Source organism: Melanerpes formicivorus, unplaced genomic scaffold, assembly GCF_026170545.1.
Source record: "Melanerpes formicivorus ecotype bairdi unplaced genomic scaffold, bMelFor1.0.p_v2 SCAF_1, whole genome shotgun sequence".
In the NCBI taxonomy this organism is placed as follows: Eukaryota; Metazoa; Chordata; class Aves; order Piciformes; family Picidae; genus Melanerpes; species Melanerpes formicivorus.
The window spans coordinates 40,689,279-40,707,878 of record NW_027142353.1 but is presented as its reverse complement, the minus strand read 5'-3'; the positions used below and the strand labels follow the sequence as shown (position 1 = coordinate 40,707,878).

Genomic DNA, 18,600 nt, shown 5'->3' with positions numbered 1-18,600 from the left:
CTAATGAGATAAGAAAACTAACTTTTTTCCCTTAACAGCTGCTTTGAACTAACAAAATTTCCCTTAATATCCATTTTCTCTCTTTAATCCTTTTGGAAAAAGGGAGGAAGGGGGAAAAGGGGTTTTGGGGAGAACCCAGAGGGGGATTCTCCGGAGGGAGTTTTCTGTGTTACATTCTTCCCTGTATATTTTTGTATATACTGTAAATACTGTATATTGTGTATATATTCATTGCATTTCATTCTGCTTGTGAAAATACAGCCTTTCCCATCTGGTTCTCCAACTGAGTTAGCTGTGGTTTGTGTGTGGGGGGAGAATTGAACTTTTCTCACTACTACACTTACCTGCACCAAATCATGTACTAGGAAGGGTTGAAACAAATGAGATAGTCTGTGAGAAGCCAGACTTGCTGCTCCTCTGCCTCTGATGTTTGAGAGAGCGTCAAGCCATTTGCACTGCGTAAATCCAGTAATGTCCAGTGCATATAGCTAGAGACCCAGTTGTCTCTCTTCTGTATTTTTGCCTGCCTCTTTTAAAAGCCAGTAGATGAGTCATGCTTTTTCTTCTATTATCACATTCTTATTCAAATCAACATTGTATTTTATGGTGAAAATCTTGCTCTTTTCTTAAGAGAGATGCTGTCATCTAGTTCTGGCCTCTGCAGCTTCCAGACTTGCTGTGTTTATTTCTGTTACTGTAAAATGCTTTGTTCAGACTCTCTATTTTATTATATCTCTGTAGAAAATGTCTCATTTTTAGTTCTTCTTTTATCCTCCTAGTTCCACAATTTTTTTTCCCCTAAGGACTGCAGCACATTTTCTTTTTTCTTGCCTGTTATCACTACTTTCCTTTATCTTTCTGATGTTTGTGGATTCCCTTAAGCACCTCTCACATAAGTTTGCGTTCAGCTTCCCTCTGTACTCCTACTGAGAATTTATTCTGATCTGGAGTATCTTATTTACCTCTCTTCTGCATTTACTTAACATCCATGAACCTTGTTGCATGCATCATGTTCAGGTAAAATATTTCAGCATTCATTTGATGTCCAGCTTAATGCTGTCAACTTAACACCCCTTGAATACTTTATCGTTGTTTAATCACTTCCCCAGTATCTTCTTTATAGCACTTAGGCTGCAGGGTGTGGTGCTGTTCTTTGCAATGGCTAAATTTGTGAGAATATGAATCTGTTGTATGAGGCAAATTCACATTGTCCTGTAATCTAACATGCCCAGATAATACCAACCAGATTGTACTGTTCACTAAACTCAAACTGTGAGAAAATTGTAATTCGGTGTGACTGATTTTTTGACAGATGTACCATGATGCATATTAGATCAGCCTGATACTGCTCAGAAACATTCTGTGGTGGGCTGAAATTTCCCTCCCAACATGAACTTTGCCAGACCAGCTCAGTTGGAAGTAAACAAAAGCTGTATTTACAGACAAATATACAATGGAATGCAATGAATATGTACAAAATATACAGTATTTACAATATTGACAGATATTTGCAATTAATAAACAGCACAAAAAAAAACAACTGGTGGAAGACGAGGGGAAGCTACCAGCTTTTCCTTCCCTGCCTCCCTCTGACCCCCTGTACAAAAGAAGGGAGAATGGAGCAGGAGAATGTTAATAGCAAAACAATGCCAAGCCAATGCAGCCAAGGTCAAGCAGAAGCAAGTTAGCATCTCTCCAGAGCAAAGAAGTCAGAAGAGAAATTGTTTTGGTACAACCAGTTTAAGTTCCTTATCTCTCCAATGGAATTGTTTAGAATTATTTTTATTTTCCTTTTTACACCCCATAGTGATTTATTTACACTTTTGCTACTTTTCTGTTCAAGATATGTGAAAATTTTTAAAGGCATAACCTAAAACTACCACACAGTCTAAGCTGTGTTTGCAGCAACTGAAAACACGATATTTAAGAGAAATGCATGCTGTGCAGATGACGTCACAGACAATACAGCTATTTTTCCACACCTTTAAGCCTAGCAAACATACCTCTCCTCCCCCTCAAAAAAACAAAAACAAAACAAACAAACCAAACCAAAACACACACACACAGAGGGAAAAAAAAACACCCACAAAAAAAACCCAAACAAAAAACCCAAACAAAGCAAACCCTCAAGATCAACAAAAACCTGTCTGGTTTTCCAGCTATCATTTGAATTACGAATGTGGCTAGTTGGCCAGGTTGGAAACTTCTTTGGTTTGGCTTTTTTTTCTTATGCATGATTGTGACACAGCTCAAAGTTAATCAGATGGTTCAAAGTGATGGATAAAACAGATTTGGGATTGCCAGTGATGAATGCGCTGACTGCAAAATGATCTCGGATCCAGTCTGTCTGCTCCCCCAGGTCTCAGCTGTTGTTGCAGCTGGTGGTGGTGCTTGTGCTGGCCCATGCTTCATCACCCTCATGCTGACCCTGGTTATTCCCCAATGCCAGAGGCAGCACACCCCAGACAGGGGAGCATCTGTTCCTCGTGGTTGAAACACAGGCCTGGATGGAAGAGAAGAGATTTTATTTTTTTTTTTTTCCTCCCCCTTGTGTTGCTGAGGCCTTCTGTCTGCCTTGTCCACTGTTTGTCCATGGCCATCTTCCAAACCCAGAGATAAGAACTGTGCAAGCAGCCCTGGCTCTTTTTTCTTATTCCCATGACCCTTGTTTGTCCTTATCTTTTGCAGGGCAAAATGCTTTATACTTCTTGCTTGCACCACTGCAAGCACATACAGGACCCCAGCATGTCAGCCCCCAGAAACGAAACACAACATGCCATGGAAAAGGAGAACAAAACAAACCCACAAAAACTCACACCAAACCAAAGCAAACAAAACTCCCCCCAACAAACAAAAACTACAAAGACAAAAAACAAACAAACAAACCAACCCAAAACACCAAAAGAAAACTTACATGAATCTCCCTTAAGCTACAAGCCTTAACTGAATCCTCTTCTCATTTATCTCAACTCTTTTGTCTCCTGCCAAAATTGACTATCTTAAGTAAGACAGCTGCTCTTGCTGCCCCACATTAGAAGCCAAGAAAGAATGCAATGGTTTAGTGCAAGGGCTAACCTGCCTGCTCCCCCAACACAAAAGTGAGGGGAAAAGTAACATGCACAACTCACGGTTGAGATAAAGAGATATGAGTTTAGTATAATGTATCATAGGCACAATGTTACGCTAGCTAATAATTTAATCTAATAATACAATATGTGATTACCTTACCTTAGCCTACTTGCAGAAGTAATGTCATGAAATACACAGAGGGGGAAAAACCAAACAGCATAAAACAGAAAGCCAAAAGCAGCAGCTGACTCCCATCCTTTCCACCTCCATGCCTCCAAAAGCAGCCAGCAGCCAACACCCAAGAACCCAGAAGCAGCAACTGGAACAGGAAGCCTTCCATGTTGCAATCAGAACCTCAAGCCCAATAATACTTTTCTCCAGTTAGCGCTTCCATTTTTGAAGCTGGCATGACTGGCATGGTGTGAATAACAGCAACAGATTCAACTCAATCCATGACAGGTGTGTCAACTTCAAAATTGCAGTTAATTAGGCAAAGGTCCTTACTCAGGCACCCTGGCCCTCCATAGCTACATTGAAGTTAAGTATTTATGTTATTTAACCCCTGCTTCATCAGTTAGCCAAAATGTGGCCATCTTATCTTCACAAGACTCTCTCCTTCAGCTTTTTTGGCAGGCCAGCTTCATGGGCCTTCATCTAACACAAATGCCTGCTGATTGTAAGTGACCATGGTTCCAGAGCGTGGTAGATCAACTTGCCTTCCTATCCCATGACAGGCTAGGTGGTTTCACATATGGGTTTTTTTTGGCTGTGCTTTGAGGTCTCTGTGTGTCTTTCTCATGCTTGAAGTGGAAAGCGGAGAAGAAACTTTTGTGCATGCTAGTATCTGCTCAGTAAAAAATAACATAAAATACATTACTTGAGTCTGAATTACATTTGTTTGAGCTAGAACAGGATTGGTGGCTTTCAAGAAAAATTGTTAGGCAAATTCTTCTTTGTCGTTTCCACTGGGTAGTAGTTTCAGAATTTATGCAGGTTCTGAGAATAGCATCAAATATTATTTTTCAGATATTCTTGAAAGCACGTTAGTATTTCTTAAAACATGCTATTTGTGCTCAGCTATGTTTTGTGTTTCTCAGGCCTTTTTTTTTTTTCCTTTCCCATCTTTTTCTTTCCTATTCTGCTGTGTGAACTGCAGTATTCATGGAAGCTGGTACACCCAACTGACAAATATTCTAATAAAGATTGTCCTGACAACGCGGAAGAGTATGAAAGAGCAACAAGATACAATTATACCAGTGAGGAGAAGTTTGCTTTGGTTGAGGTAAGACTTTCTTTCTTTCTTGTTTTTTTTTTTTTTAAGAGGGATTTTCCAAAGATTAAGTCTATCCATAGGAGAATGTTCTCTATAAGCATTTTCTGTACCAAGTGCAAAATGACAACATGCCCTGCACTGGCTCTGAAAGAGTGTATTTTCCTTCATTGAATATGTAGCAGTAGTGCAGGGAAACCATTCTTTTTCTTTTGGAACTTGTTAGTTTCCTTGTTCACATTTTCTGTATTTGAAAAAGGGCTTTTTGAACAATTGTACAAACAAATGCTATTTTTATTTATTTTTTCTAAGGTGATTGCCATGATCAAAGGTCTTCAGGTGCTGATGGGAAGGATGGAAAGTGTTTTCAATCATGCTATTCGCCATACTATTTATGCAGCTCTTCAGGACTTTGCCCAGGTCACACTTAGAGAACCATTAAGACAAGCTATTAAAAAGAAGAAAAATGTCATTCAGAGGTAGCATTCTTGTTTTCATCTTCTCTTAGATTTTTTTCCCCCAGATCTTAATTTTGTTGCAGAATTGCACAGCTGTTATATTCTGCCTCTCTAAGTCTGTACTCCCCTACTAGTCTGCCAGCTGTTCAGTTAGCTTGGTTGCATATGTATTAGAATTTGAAGAAGTTTGAAGTAAAAAATGAATGTCTGCCAGCATGGCTATGGTAAGACTCCAGGCTATCTTGAGCCACGTAGGGCTACCACAGGAAATCTGTGTAGTTTATTTCAAAGAAACAGAAGTAATGAAATATTGAAAGGGAGGCTAGTATTTTTATTTTGAAGACAGGTGTTAACTATTTACCTTCACTATGATTCCAGCATTTCATCTCCTTATGTCTCATGTTTGCATCCCACTCCATAGTCTCACTTCTGTCCTCTTAGCATTCTGCCTTCTTTCTCAGTTTCTACTGCTTTCGGCTTCTTGGTCTTCCACTTCTCTTCCAAGTGCTGCATCTGCCTGCTCTTATTGGTGGCTTTTCCTGACCATATTTTTTTTTCTCTACTTTTTGTTTTTGTTTTTGTTTTTATCTTGTTTGCTATTTGTTTACTCCCATATTTCACTGCAAAGCTCTTAGGGGTGAAAGTCTTGGGCCAATTAGGCTATTGCTAAATACTCTGACTACCACAAAAATAGCGTAAAGTTAAAATTAAACAAATTACTCCAAATCATCATGTTTGAAGGGACTTTCATAAAATCAAGTATTACTTTCATACCTGCTCAGATTGGGGAAAAGACATATGCTTGATTATTCAGCACACCACAGGATACGGCTGGCTGTATTTTTGACAAGTATCTGAAGACCAGGTCATTATTTGGAGTTATGATTATGAGACTGTTTGTATACACTCCAGCTGAATGCTGGAGTTCTGCTGTAAACAGGAATTCTAGTACTTTAAAGGCAAAGCTCTCTTCAATTTGGTTAATAATCTAATTTGGTTTGACTGAAAAATATGCTTTGTGATTTAGGAGAACAAAATGGCTTGTTTGTTAAGGAACCCAGAGATGAATTCTTGACAAGTGATTTTGTCTCTGGTTAACTGGTCAGCTTTATTCTGACAGAAGAAAAGGGCTCTGGACTGTTCTTTCTGGCAAACAATGGGGAACAGTTGTTTCATGGATATGGCATTCTTTAAGTGGCTGGTGAAATTGTTTGGGTTTTTTTCCTGAATTACCCTGAGATTGTAAGGGCTATTGCAAAGTTTCTGTGCTAGTAAAATTGTGTTTAAGAGGCCAAATGTTCTCCTTGGTGCACTTGGACGTGTGTGGGTCTGAAGAGCTGTGAATTGTGTTCAGTGTTTTGCAGGCCATCAGAAAGACAGTCTGTGACTGGGAAGCAGGTCATGAGCCATTCAATGATCCAGCTCTAAGGGGAGAAAAGGACCCAAAAAGTGGTTTTGACATCAAAGTCCCAAGGCGTGCAGTGGGACCTTCCAGCACTCAGGTATTTTCCTATCTGGTGGTTATGGTATCTGTAAACAGTTATTGCACAAAGTGTTTTTTTCTCTGGCCTGAAATATTAAAAAAATGTAGGTTTTGATTGTGTTTTTTTTTTTTTTCTTTAATGCTAAAAATCTACTGTGATTAGATTTGTATTTCCAGAATTATATATACTTAACAAAGATGCTGTGTGGGTTGCTGTCACTTTCTGCTCTGATGCACATTCTTTTCCAAGAGTTCAATCTCCTTAATTTGACTTCTGGAGAAGAAATATTTTCTCGTTGACCTCCTAATGGTTTCTTAAACAATATTTTTTTTTTTTATCCATTTGTATTATTTCTTGACTGACTCCCATCTCTGATATGGCAGGTGGATTGGTTTGTTAAATCCCATTAATCAATAGGTGTCTGTGTAGTTTTATGATCTCTTTAAAACAGAATGCCTGTAGAATATGGGAGAATACTTCTGTTAACAGTTCTATTCCTGTTCAGTAATGAAAAGAACACTCTCTAAAATCTATTATCTGCTGCTGCCTTTGAAACAAGTGGTATTTCAAGTATACTTCTTATAGCAGTCATTGAAATCCCATACCTAGGCGCTCATTCTTCTTATCTCCATGTATTTGTATTTTTAAATTTTCTTTATGGATTTGGTTGGAGAGTGTATGGTCTGCTATTTATAGCTCATCTGAGAAAAAGAGGTACTGAGCACTTTGGGTGAAAGATTGAAGGCGACTGTGTCTTACAAAGATACTCTTTTAATATCTAAAATCTATGGGGAAGAGAGCATGTGTGGATAATAATCTTGTGTAATAAGAAGCTGCACTTAAATTGTGGTAAAATGTATTTAATGAAAATTTTGGTTTGGGAATAAAAAGGAAAAGAAAAAGGTTTGGGTTTGGTTTTTTTGTAGTATATACTTTCTTGGGGAGGGCAGAATTCTAAATGTCACCACCAGCATGATTCGCCTTTGCATGCTATGTTTGAGGGCTTTGTTTCAGTGGCTGCAACAGGCTGTCTAGAGTACATGGTTCTGTCTGGTTTTTCTGCTCTTGGGCTGGCACACTTAACTATCTTGGCTGGCAGGAAGAAGGGAGGTCAAATAGATTTTTAGGTAGGTTTTTCTCATTTTCATGCAGTCCTAAAATGGTTATGTATGAATTGGTAATACTTGAAAATCTGTGTGAAATCATTTGAGAAGATAATGGCTCTCTGAGTATTCTCTGAATTAAATGGGAACTTTTACCTTCAGGGAGCACTGTACTGCAGTGATTATTCTGAATGAAGAAACCTTTCTCCATGTCCTTCTCTGCATGCTTACTGTGCTTCTGCCTTTCATTTTTAACAAACTAACATGTTTTCTCTGCTTCTGTTTCCCTTTCCTTATTTACCTGTGTGTTTTTATTAACGGATTCTCTCTCCCCTGCCTGCCCCTGTCTGTTGGTTTTTAGCTCTACATGGTTCGCACTATGACAGAGTCCTTAAACTCTGCTGAGCTGTTGAAGCAGCTCAAGTCTCTGGGACTGGAAAAGCTATTGCATGTGACACACAAGTTTCTGAGGCAGTCCTACATCTATCCGCCTCTTTTAAGCTTTGGTGGTAAGATACTACTTATTACTTTTACTTTTTGTGGTGATTTGAACTGTTCCACTGCAAATGGTCTGCTGCTAAGTGTCAGTGGAGGTCCCCTTGGCATGGGTAGGCATTTGTGCTGGTGTGTAGGTTAGTGTTGCATCTGTTCCTCTTGCCTGAAAGGCTTTTACCGTCACATTGCCAGTTTTCAATTTGAAGTGGAGCAGTCGCTTACTGGTAGTAATTCTCAGTGTTGCTCAACTAATGTGCCATGTGTATTTTCCTCTCCCCCCCCCTTTTCCACCACAATTGTTTCCTCTAATGATACAGCTTTACATGGTGAGAACTATGTTAGAGTCCCTCATTGCTGACAAAAGTGGTTCCAAGAAAACCTTGAGAAGTAGCCTTGAGGGGCCCACCATATTGGACATAGAAAAATTCCATCGCGAGTCTTTCTTCTACACTCATTTGATAAATTTCAGTGGTAAGATACGTAGATGATCAGTGTCCAGCTTAGCATGTCCTAACACCTCTAACACGACCTGGAAAATGTTTCCGATTGCCAAAGTCAACTTAACCTTTGATTTATTTATCAAAAGTCTTGGTCTGTCCAAACTTGAGATATGATATTTAGTATTGTGGTGGGATTTTTATTTTGACTTGTTATACATCCATTTAAAATGTGTAAAATTTCATACTGTTACCTTCCCTATTTTTTTTAATGTATGTATTTCTATAAACAAGGGACAGATAAGCTTATACACATTGAAATTTTAAAAAGGAAATGGTTTTTGTGTTTTCATTTTTCTGGGATTAGTTTGTTTGTTTTTGTTTTGAGTACAGAGGAAACAAATTCTCTGTTTTGATAAATCTGATGTCATTTCACTACTCTTAGTATTCAGTTAATTGTAATCGGAAACATACTGTCCTAAAGAATTCACCTACTGACATTGAATGTATCTAGTCTGTCATCACCATGCTGTGTTGTCTTTCATTTTTATTTTGCTACCTGACCCTTTTTCCCTCAGAAGGGGGAGCTTGTTAGTGTCAGTTGTAATGCAAGTGGGCAACAGCAATCCAAACGGTGTTCAGAAGATCTTGATATAAAAAGTTAATTCCTGTTTTGGTTCTCAAGCCTTCTGCCAAAAGAGGCTTGTGCTGAGTGTTTTCTGGGGAGGTGGGAAGCATGTCTCCATGCCTTTGACAGTGGCCTTAAAAATGCTTTGTTTTATTCCCTCCATGTGTCTGTCATTTGCTGCCTATATAGTCAACAGAACATGTGGAGTGATTCAGTCCTCCAGACAGAGAGATGGTACCAATGGATCTGGTACAAGTTTGTCTCCTTCACTCGCTGCTTCCCAAGTTCAGTGTACAGCTTTCTCAGTCCCCAGCTGAGAAATTAAATGAGAAGTCCCTCTTTACTGGTGTATATGATTTTTCTATTTAACTGGTAGTCTGGTCCACTTCCATGTTTTTCCATGTAAAAAGGCACCACCCTGAAGGCCAAAATGGAATTCAGAACTCTTTGAAAAAGTCATGGGCATTACAGTTGGTTCACATATTTGGTCTCTGTATAGCCCTAGTGACTCACAGCTGCTTTTTTGTTTCACATTGCATCATCAGAATCACAGTTTTATTGTTCCTAATGTATTTCTGTAAGAAGTGTAATTCTTCCTTATTTATTCCGAAAGAAACTTTGCAGCAATGCTGTGATCTGTCCCAACTGTGGTTCAGAGAATTCTTCTTAGAGCTCACCATGGGCAGAAGAATCCAGTTTCCCATTGAGATGTCCATGCCTTGGATTCTGACAGACCATATCTTGGAGACTAAAGAGGCATCAATGATGGAGTAAGAACTATTTGTGCTCTTCCACTGAATGATTATTCTTAACTATTGCCGTTCCATTTTGTAATGTTACTGCTTTAATTTGTTTTAACACGAAGTCACTGAAAAGATACTCTAAACCTGCATAAAGTTTTCCTCTTACATTTGCCAGTTTCCAGACGCTCAGAGTTTTCTTTTTGAAGTGAATAATTGAAGAAAGAAACCTTTCATATGAGTATCATTGCACCAGCCAAATAAGGTGTTCTCTGAGTGAACTCTCCTTACTCCTTAAAGACGCAGAGTATGATGCCTAATGGTGAAAGCATAGTTCCATTTTGATGAAAAACAACATCTAGAAATCAAGTGTCAGACTGCAAACTTACCTATACACTTTCGTGAACTAAGAGACTTTCTTAAAGGAAGAAATTGTAATACTTTTTATAAAAACTCAAACAAAAAAAAAAAAGATCCTGTATGCATGAACCACCACATGTAGATTACAATATTGACTGACAGCATCTTGACTTAACCATACCGAGAAATTGTAATTTCCAGACCTGTAACTCTTTTCCTCCCCTGTTCATTTCCTTTCAGGTATGTTCTGTATTCTTTGGACCTTTATAATGACAGTGCTCATTACGCACTAACTAAATTTAAGAAGCAGTTCCTCTATGATGAGATTGAGGCAGAGGTAAAGTAACCTTAACTGTTGGATAAAAATAGTCTGTACATGGATGTGAAAAATTATGCTAAATGCCAGGACCTGTTATAGTAGATTTGGAATGGTTGGAGATAATAAACATGTTGAGACAACCAGGTGATTGGTTGGGTGATACATTGTGATGACACCTATAGACCTCTGCAAAACATCACATTAATGCTGAAAACTGAATGTCATCCTCTCTCTTATTTGGAAATTCAGATGCATTAATTTGCTTAATCATATTTGATGAACAGTGGAGGTCTTGGATAAGCTCCCCTTTTTTAATTTTAAGTGTCTCTAAATGCACAATTTTTTTCCTCCCAAGGTAAACCTGTGTTTTGACCAATTTGTCTACAAGCTGGCAGACCAAATATTTGCATACTACAAGGCAATGGCTGGCAGGTAGCTATTCCAGTGGGGAGAACTTTCATTCATGCATTTCTGCTCTGCTTTGATGTCTAATACACTTTAAGTGTTGTCTTACTTTGTTAACAGCCTGCTTCTGGATAAACGATTACGTTCGGAGTGCAAGAATCAGGGAGCAACCATTCAGTTGCTGCAGTCCAACCGCTATGAGACACTCCTGAAACAGAGACATGTCCAAGTGAGTTAACTCATTCTGTTGTATTCAAGTTGCTTGGCACTTTTCAAACCGTGTTGATTTATGTAGGTATATAAAATTCTTTGTGTTTTATGCTTTGTCACATGAGTGGCATACCTGAAACTTGAGATCAGCTTCTTTTGTCATATGGAGTAAATTAAGAAAGAATCTTAGAAGATCCTGTTTTACTGCAAATGTCTGTTGCCATTAAGCAAACACAAGCCAAATAGGAATGTCACCCCTGGTAGCGTTTTCTTCCTAGTAATGTCTTCCACCACTTTTCAATATGTTGTTGGCACAATGTGGAAGCATAAAATACTGGTATAAATACTTGAATGTAAATGCAATATGTGGTTTTTACTTCTTTTTGTGAGAATTGGGATATAAATTGTAGTACGTGACTTGTTCATGAATGTATAAATTTTGTCCACTGGCTGTTTCTGTGTGTTTGGAATGTAAGCTCACCATGTGAGAGTTCATTAACCTGTGGAGTCCTTGTGGTTTGTCTCATCATTTGACTTGTAGTTCAAAACTTCATAATACTGTTGTTGTTTTAGCTTCTTGGTAGGTCAATAGACCTGAACCGACTCATCACTCAGCGAATTTCAGCAGCCATGTACAGGTCAATGGAACTGGCAATTGGTCGATTTGAAAGTGAGGATTTGACTTCCATTGTGGTGAGTTTTGTACTGCAGTTTTGCTGGAACACTAATACTACAGCTGGGCTCTGTTTTAATTTGACTTTTATTTCTTTTATATGCATTGAGAATGATAGACATCCAGCCTCTTTTTTTTTTTCTTTTCCCCTTAAATCTGTATTTGTGTTCTAGCAGCATGAGTAAAAAAACTGTTCTCCAACTTTGCTAGAAGTACTTGTGCAGTCAATTCTAAAAGGAGGAGAGGCTAAATGACTCAACAGAGAAACTTGTTTTATCCTAAACTTTAGTTAAATTAATTGCTGGCTGGGGTTTAACCACATGACCTGGAGTACTGTGTCCAGGACTGGAGCCCTCAATATAGGAAGGACACAGAGCTGATGGAGTGGGTCCAGAGGAGGGCCACAAAAGTGACTGGGGCTGGAGCACCTCTATTACAAAGACAGGCTGAGGGAGCTGGAATTGTTCAACCTGGAAAAGAGGCAGCTCTGATGAGACCAAATAGCGGCCTTCAGGTACCTGAAGGGGGCCTACAAGAGGAATGGAGAGAGACTGTTTACAAAGGCCTCTAGTGATAGGACAAGGGGCAATGGCTTCAAACTAGAGAATAGCAGATTTAGATTAGATGTTAGGAACAGGTTCTTTACTATGAGGGAAGTGGAATATACCTCATGAAGTTCAATAAGGACAAGTGCAGGATCCTGCATCTGGGGAGAATTAACAGCAGGCATCAGTACAGATTAAGGGTTGCCCTGCTGGACCATGGAGTCCTAGTGGACAGCAAGTTTACCATGGGACAGCAATGTGCCCTTGTGGCCAAGAGGGCCAATGGTGTCCTGGGATGCATCAAGAAAAGTGTGTCCAGCAGGTCTAGGGAGGTTCTTCTGCCCTTCTACTCTGCCTTGGTGAGACCACACCTGGAATACTGTGTCCAGTTTTGGGCTTCCCAGTTTGAGAGACAGGGATATACTGGAGACAGTTCAATGGAGAGCCACAAGGATGATTAGGGGACTTGAGCATCTCCCCTATGAAGAGAGACTGAGATCCCTGGGGCTGTATAGTCTTGAGCAGAGAAGACTGAGAGAGAATCTCATCAATGTGTATAAGTATCTGAGGAGTAGGTGTCAAGTGGATGGGGCCAAGCTCTTTTCAGTGGTGCACAGTAATAAGATAAACTTGAACATAGAAAGTTTCTCCTTAACACGACGAGAAACTTCTTTACAGTGAGTGTGACAGCACTGGAACAGGCTTCCCAGAGAGGTTGTGGAGTCGTCTTCTCTGGAGACTTTCAAAACCCACCTGGATGTGTTCCTCTGCAGACTACCCTAAGTGATCCTGCTTTAGCAGAGAGGTTGGACTTGGTGATCTCTGGAGAGGTCCTTTCCGACCTCTGACATTCTGTGATTCTGCGAACAGTGGAGCAGGTTGCCTGGGGAAGTGGTTGGGGCCCCATCCCTGGAGATACTCAAGGTGAGGCTCGACAGGGCTCTGGGCAACCTGATCTAGTTAAGGATGGCCCCCCCTTACTGCAGAGGAAGTTGGACTAGATCACCTTCAGAGGTCCTTTCCAAACCAGACCATTCTATGGTTCTGTGACATTATATACATATGGGAAATAATTTGAGCAGTCTTATTAGAAAAATAACAAAACTTTTCCCGGAGGTGTTTTAACGGTTTTCTAAGTGTGAAATCATGCAATGCTATGGTTGAAGTTTGTTTGAATAGAATAGAATAGAATAGAATAGACCAGGTTGGAAGAGACCTTCAAGGTCATCACGTCCAACCGATCATCCAACACCTAAACAACTAACCCATGCAACCAAGCACCCCATCAAGTCTCTTCCTGAACACCTCCAGTGATGGTGATTCCACCACCTCCCCGGGCAGTCCATTCCAATGGGCAATCACTCTCTCTGTGTAAAACTTCCTCATGACCTCCAGCCTGAACCTCCCCTGGTGCAGCCTGAGACTCTGTCCTCTTGTTCTGGTGCTGGCTGCCTGGGAGAAGAGACCAACCTCCACCTGTCTACAACTTCCCTTCAGGTAGTTGTAGACAGCAATAAGGTCATCCCTGAGTCTCCTCTTCTCCAGGCTAAGCAGCCCCAGCTCCCTCAGCCTCTCCTCATGGGGCTTGTGTTCCAAACCCCTCACCAACTTTGTTGCCCTTCTCTGGACACACTCCAGCAAGTCAACATCCTTCCTAAACTGAGGGGCCCAGAACTGGACACAGGACTCGAGGTGTGGCCTAACCAGTGCAGTGTACAGAGGCAGAATGGCCTCCCTGCTCCTGCTGGCCACACTGTTCCTCATGCAGGCCAGGATGCCATTGGCCCTCTTGGCTGCCTGGGCACACTGCAGGCTCATGTTCAGCCTACCATCAACCAGTACTCCCAGGTCCCTCTCTACCTGGCCGCTCTCCAGCCACTCTGACCCCAGCCTGTAGCACTGCCTGGGGTTGTTGTGGCCAATGTGCAGAACCCGGCACTTGGATGTGTTAAATCTCATGCCGTTGGACTCTGCCCATCTGTCCAGCCTGTCGAGGTCCCTCTGCAGAGCCTCTCTACCACCCAGCAGATCAACTCCTGCCCCCAGCATGGTGTCGTCAGCAAATTTACTGATGATAGACTCAATGCCCTCATCCAGATCATCAATAAAGATGTTAAAGAGCACAGGGCCCAGCACTGATCCTTGGGGCACACCACTAGTGCCTGGCTGCCAGCTGGATGTGGCACCATTCACCACCACTCTCTGGGCTCAGCCCTCCAGCCAGTTCCTAACCCATCGCAGTGTGCTCCCATCCAAGCCATGGGCTGATAGCTTGACCAGGAGTTTGCTATGGGGGACGGTGTCAAAGGCCTTGCTGAAGTCCAGGTAGACTACATCCACAGGCCTCCCCACATCCACCAGGCGGTTCACCTGCTCGTAGAAGGAGATCAGGTTGGTCAGGCAGGACCTGCCCTTCCTAAATCCATGCTGGCTGGGCCTGATCCTTTGGCCATCCTCTAAGTGCTGTGTGATTGCACTCAGATGACCTGTTCCATGACCTTGCCTGGTGCTGAAGTCAGGCTGACAGGCCTATAATTCCCTGGCTCATCCAACCGGCCCTTCTTATGGATGGGCACTGCGTTGGCCAGCTTCCAGTCCTCTGGGACATCTCCAGTGAGCCAGGACTGCTGCAAAATGATGGAGAGTGGCTTGGCCAGCTCATCTGCCAGCTCTCTCAGCACCCTAGGATGGATCCCATCTGGTCCCATGGACTTGTGGGGATCCAAGCGGCTGAGCATATCACCAACTGCCTCATTCTGGAACAGAGGAAAACTATGCAGCTCCCTGGCTCCTTCTGCCAGCTCTGCAGGCCAGCTGTCTGGAAGACATTCTGTCCTGCTAGTAAAAATTGAGGCAAAGAAGGTATTAAGTATCTCTGCCTTTTCCTCATCCTTTGTTACAACGTTCCCCTCTGTGTCCACCAAGGAGTGGAGGTTGTCCTTGCCCTTCCTCTTGCTATTAATGTATTTATAGATCACAGCAGAGGCCAGTCAAAGCTCCAAATACACTTTTGCCTTCCTAATTTTCTTCCTACAAGACCTAGCAACATCCTTAAATTTTTCATGGGTTGCCTCCCCTCTCTTCCAAAGGTGATACACCCTCTTTTTTTCCCTTTGTTCCATTAAAAGTTCATTGCCCATCCAGGCTGGCCGTCTGCCCCGGCGGCTCATCTTCCGGCACATTGGCACAGCCTGTCCCTGCGCCTTCAACAATTCTTCCTTGAAGTAGGTCCAGCTCTCCTGGACCCCTTTATTTTTAGGGGCTTTATCCCAAGGAACCCTCTGAATTAGTTCCTTGAGTAGCCTGAAGTCCGCCCTCCGGAAATCCAGAGTGGAGGTCTTCTTGCTACCCTTCTTAGCTTGACCAAATAATGAGAATTCAATTATCTCGTGGTCACTGGCCCCTAAACACCCTCCGACCACCACATCACCCACCAGCCCTTCCCTATTGGTGAAGAGGAGGTCAAGCATAGCCTTACCCCTGGTAGGCTCTCACAGCACCTGGGATAAGAAGCTGTCCTCCATGCATTCTAAGAACCTCCTAGATTGCCTCTTCTCTGCTATGTTAAGATCCCAGCAGATATCAGGCAAGTTGAAGTTGCGCATGAGAACAAGGTCAGGCGATCTTGAGACAGCCTTAAGCTGCCTATAGAATGCTTCATCAACATCTTCCTCCTGGTTGGGTGGTCTATAACAGACTCTAACCAGGATGTCAGCCCTATTGGCCTTCCCTCTAATTCTCACCCACATGCACTCAACCTGACAGTCCCTGATCTCCAGCTCAATGGCATCTAGTGCCTTCCTGATGTAAAGGGCCACCCCTCCACCCCTTCTTCCTTTGGTTTACTAAGACTAAATTCAGAGAAGTAGCTTAGTCTTGCAAAATGCATTCTTTTAGTCATCTCCAGCTACATCATAAATTATACTGGCAAGTCCGCTGTGGCCATTGTAGTGTATTGTCGACTTCATTAAGTCTAATGTGCTATGACTTTTTACTTCCTGTACTTTAACTTGCATCTCTGTTCAAAGAGTGCTTTGGCCTGACCTAACACAACACTGTGGTGTATGCTGCCATACATGGGGCTGTGCAAGTCCCTGTCCTGTTGAGAATGAGAATCTTGTCTTTTCCATAAACCGGCTGCAGCTGAGGGCTTGGGAGTAAGGTGTAAACCTCACTCACAGAGAAGGCATATGAGCTTTAAGGAAACAAGGAAAATGAACATTCTTGTGATTTAAATTTTTGTAAATGTTCATTTTCCCTGCTTAAAGATAAATTGCAGATCAAAACAAAACAGCCTTGTGCCTGGTAGAATCAAAATTAGTTTATTTACCCAAGCAGCTTGGTTTCATAGTGTGACATAAATAATATTTTTGTGGAGAACAAGATCTGACTTTGCTTTTGGAAGAAGAGCATCTGTGAAATATTGAGGTGTCTTAGAGTTAGCTTCCTGATTGAAATGCTAAAAAACAAATTTCATTTCCAGATGGCATGTATTTGACAAGTAAATATTCAGTCAACAAGAAAAAAAATCAGACCCATTCAGTTATGCTGGAATAAAAAATAAATTTGAAGTTATCTATGAAACTTTATTCCCATAAAAAGTTTTAAGTAGTGAGGTTTTGTCATACAGTTGACTGCCTTGATTTAGTTTCACTCTTCACTGAAGATAAATCTAATACAGAGGCCATGGAGCCTCTTAAATTTTTAGTGCTTGGAGTTGTAACCTTTGAATTATTGAAACTTAATTTTCTTTACGCGCAGGATTTTCTTAGTGGCTGAGTGTCTAGATGAACAGAAACTGTTGATTATGTGTTTGAGTTGCAGGTTCTCATTGTTTTGAGTTAGAAAGTGGTAATGTTAAGATGTTGTCCTTCCATGTTCCTGTTTGTTTTTCCTCCCCCTCCCTCCTTTATGCAAAATAGTTTCTGTGGACAACTGTTCATTTTTCTCAGGGAGAAACTGATACTAGTAGCTGTTTTTGAAGCTAAATAAATGAAGGTAGTTAAGACTGACATTTTTTTAACCTCAGACTGGGCTTAATACTGTATTAACAATCATAGTTGTTCTCTTTCCTTAAGGTGACTGTTACTCAAATGTTTGAAAAACTGTTGAAACATAGATCAGTTAAATCTGGTAGGTCTGTATGGGAAGATGACTAGTAGTTTGATGCAAATTACTTTGTGCTAGCTTACATAGTAAGAAATGCAGAAGATGGTTTGTGTCCTATGGCTGACTCCATTTAAATGTTGGAGTTTCAGCTTTTGCTCAGTGGAAGAGTTTGCACCGATCTGTGCTGGAGAACCACCTGCTATTTGGACTAATTTTAATGAATACCATTGAAGTCTCAAGAGTTTTAGTAGGAGATAGTCTCTTCCTTTAATGACAAGAGATGGAAGAAGAAGAAAAGAAAAATGTTCTTGGGATTGTTTTGAAACTAAGAAAGAGTCAGTTGTTCATTTTTACTTCTTTCTTGTCTTCTATTCTGTCAGGGTTGTTTATGTGCCTTTTTGAGTTTCTCCCCTTTATTAAATGCACTTCTTGCTTTCTTTCCTCTTGTTTATTGTAGGAGCTGGATGGCTTGATAGAAATAAACAAAATGACTCACAAGCTTTTGAGCAGATACATGACCTTGGACAGCTTTGATGCCATGTTCAGAGAAGCCAATCACAATGTGTCAGCTCCTTATGGAAGAATCACTCTTCATGTCTTTTGGGAACTCAATTATGATTTCCTTCCAAATTACTGCTACAATGGATCCACTAACAGGTTAGCATGGCAGCCTTTGTTTGCTGCCATTCTTCCGTTACCCTCACAAAAATTCTTTCCTAGCAAATGCTGACAGGTCCATCTCCATTCATTTAGTGTGTTTTTCACTCCTAATTCTTTATTTGAAATGAAGCAGCATGAGTCATTTTACTAAGTACTGTCAAACGTATGAAAGCCTGTTATTTGTCCACAATAGAAGTCAGATGTAACCACAGCATCCAAATTCTGACGTTTTAATGACTTAGCTATGATATGCTCAGAAATAAAGTGTATCCAGAAATACTGCAAAGTGCGTATGAGGAAGATATTTTGGTAAACAGGATCCTCAACTGTGAGATGATGGAAATAAAGTTAGATTCCTGATTCTGTGTTAATGTGAAGAAAAGGATTTTTATATTTTCTTTTGCTGGAGAAGGGAAGAGTTCAGTGCTCACTGAAACTATGGCTGCAGCCTTCAAGGAGAGCGAGCAATGGAAATAGGAAGGAAGGTAGAATCTTAAGTTTGAATGTGAGGGAGATGCAGTGCTCGGGCCTTTGCATTTTTGGGTTTCCTGTTTGTATGTTGGTTTTAGCATTTGTGGTACTTTTAGCTTTTATTGATGTTTTGGTTAAAGCACTCTGAAGTCACAGTAGAGGGA

General features: G+C 41.0%; 1 protein-coding gene across 2 annotated transcripts in view; it reads left to right on the top strand.

The window, feature by feature from the left end:
* The window catches only part of CYFIP1 (cytoplasmic FMR1 interacting protein 1), a 90,743-nt gene that overhangs the window by 36,575 nt on the left and 35,568 nt on the right, over positions 1 to 18,600 (top strand). Inside the window, exons 13-22 of one of the 2 annotated variants that reach the window (XM_068140760.1) lie at positions 4,226 to 4,351; positions 4,652 to 4,818; positions 6,152 to 6,299; positions 8,197 to 8,350; positions 9,558 to 9,714; positions 10,285 to 10,381; positions 10,719 to 10,795; positions 10,889 to 10,997; positions 11,552 to 11,671; positions 17,763 to 17,962. In XM_068140760.1, the coding sequence (XP_067996861.1) occupies positions 4,226 to 4,351; positions 4,652 to 4,818; positions 6,152 to 6,299; positions 8,197 to 8,350; positions 9,558 to 9,714; positions 10,285 to 10,381; positions 10,719 to 10,795; positions 10,889 to 10,997; positions 11,552 to 11,671; positions 17,763 to 17,962 (1,355 nt within the window). Of the gene's footprint in view, positions 1 to 4,225; positions 4,352 to 4,651; positions 4,819 to 6,151; positions 6,300 to 7,745; positions 7,894 to 8,196; positions 8,351 to 9,557; positions 9,715 to 10,284; positions 10,382 to 10,718; positions 10,796 to 10,888; positions 10,998 to 11,551; positions 11,672 to 17,762; positions 17,963 to 18,600 lie in introns of both variants that reach the window. The other variant, XM_068140750.1, reaches the window with a different exon arrangement.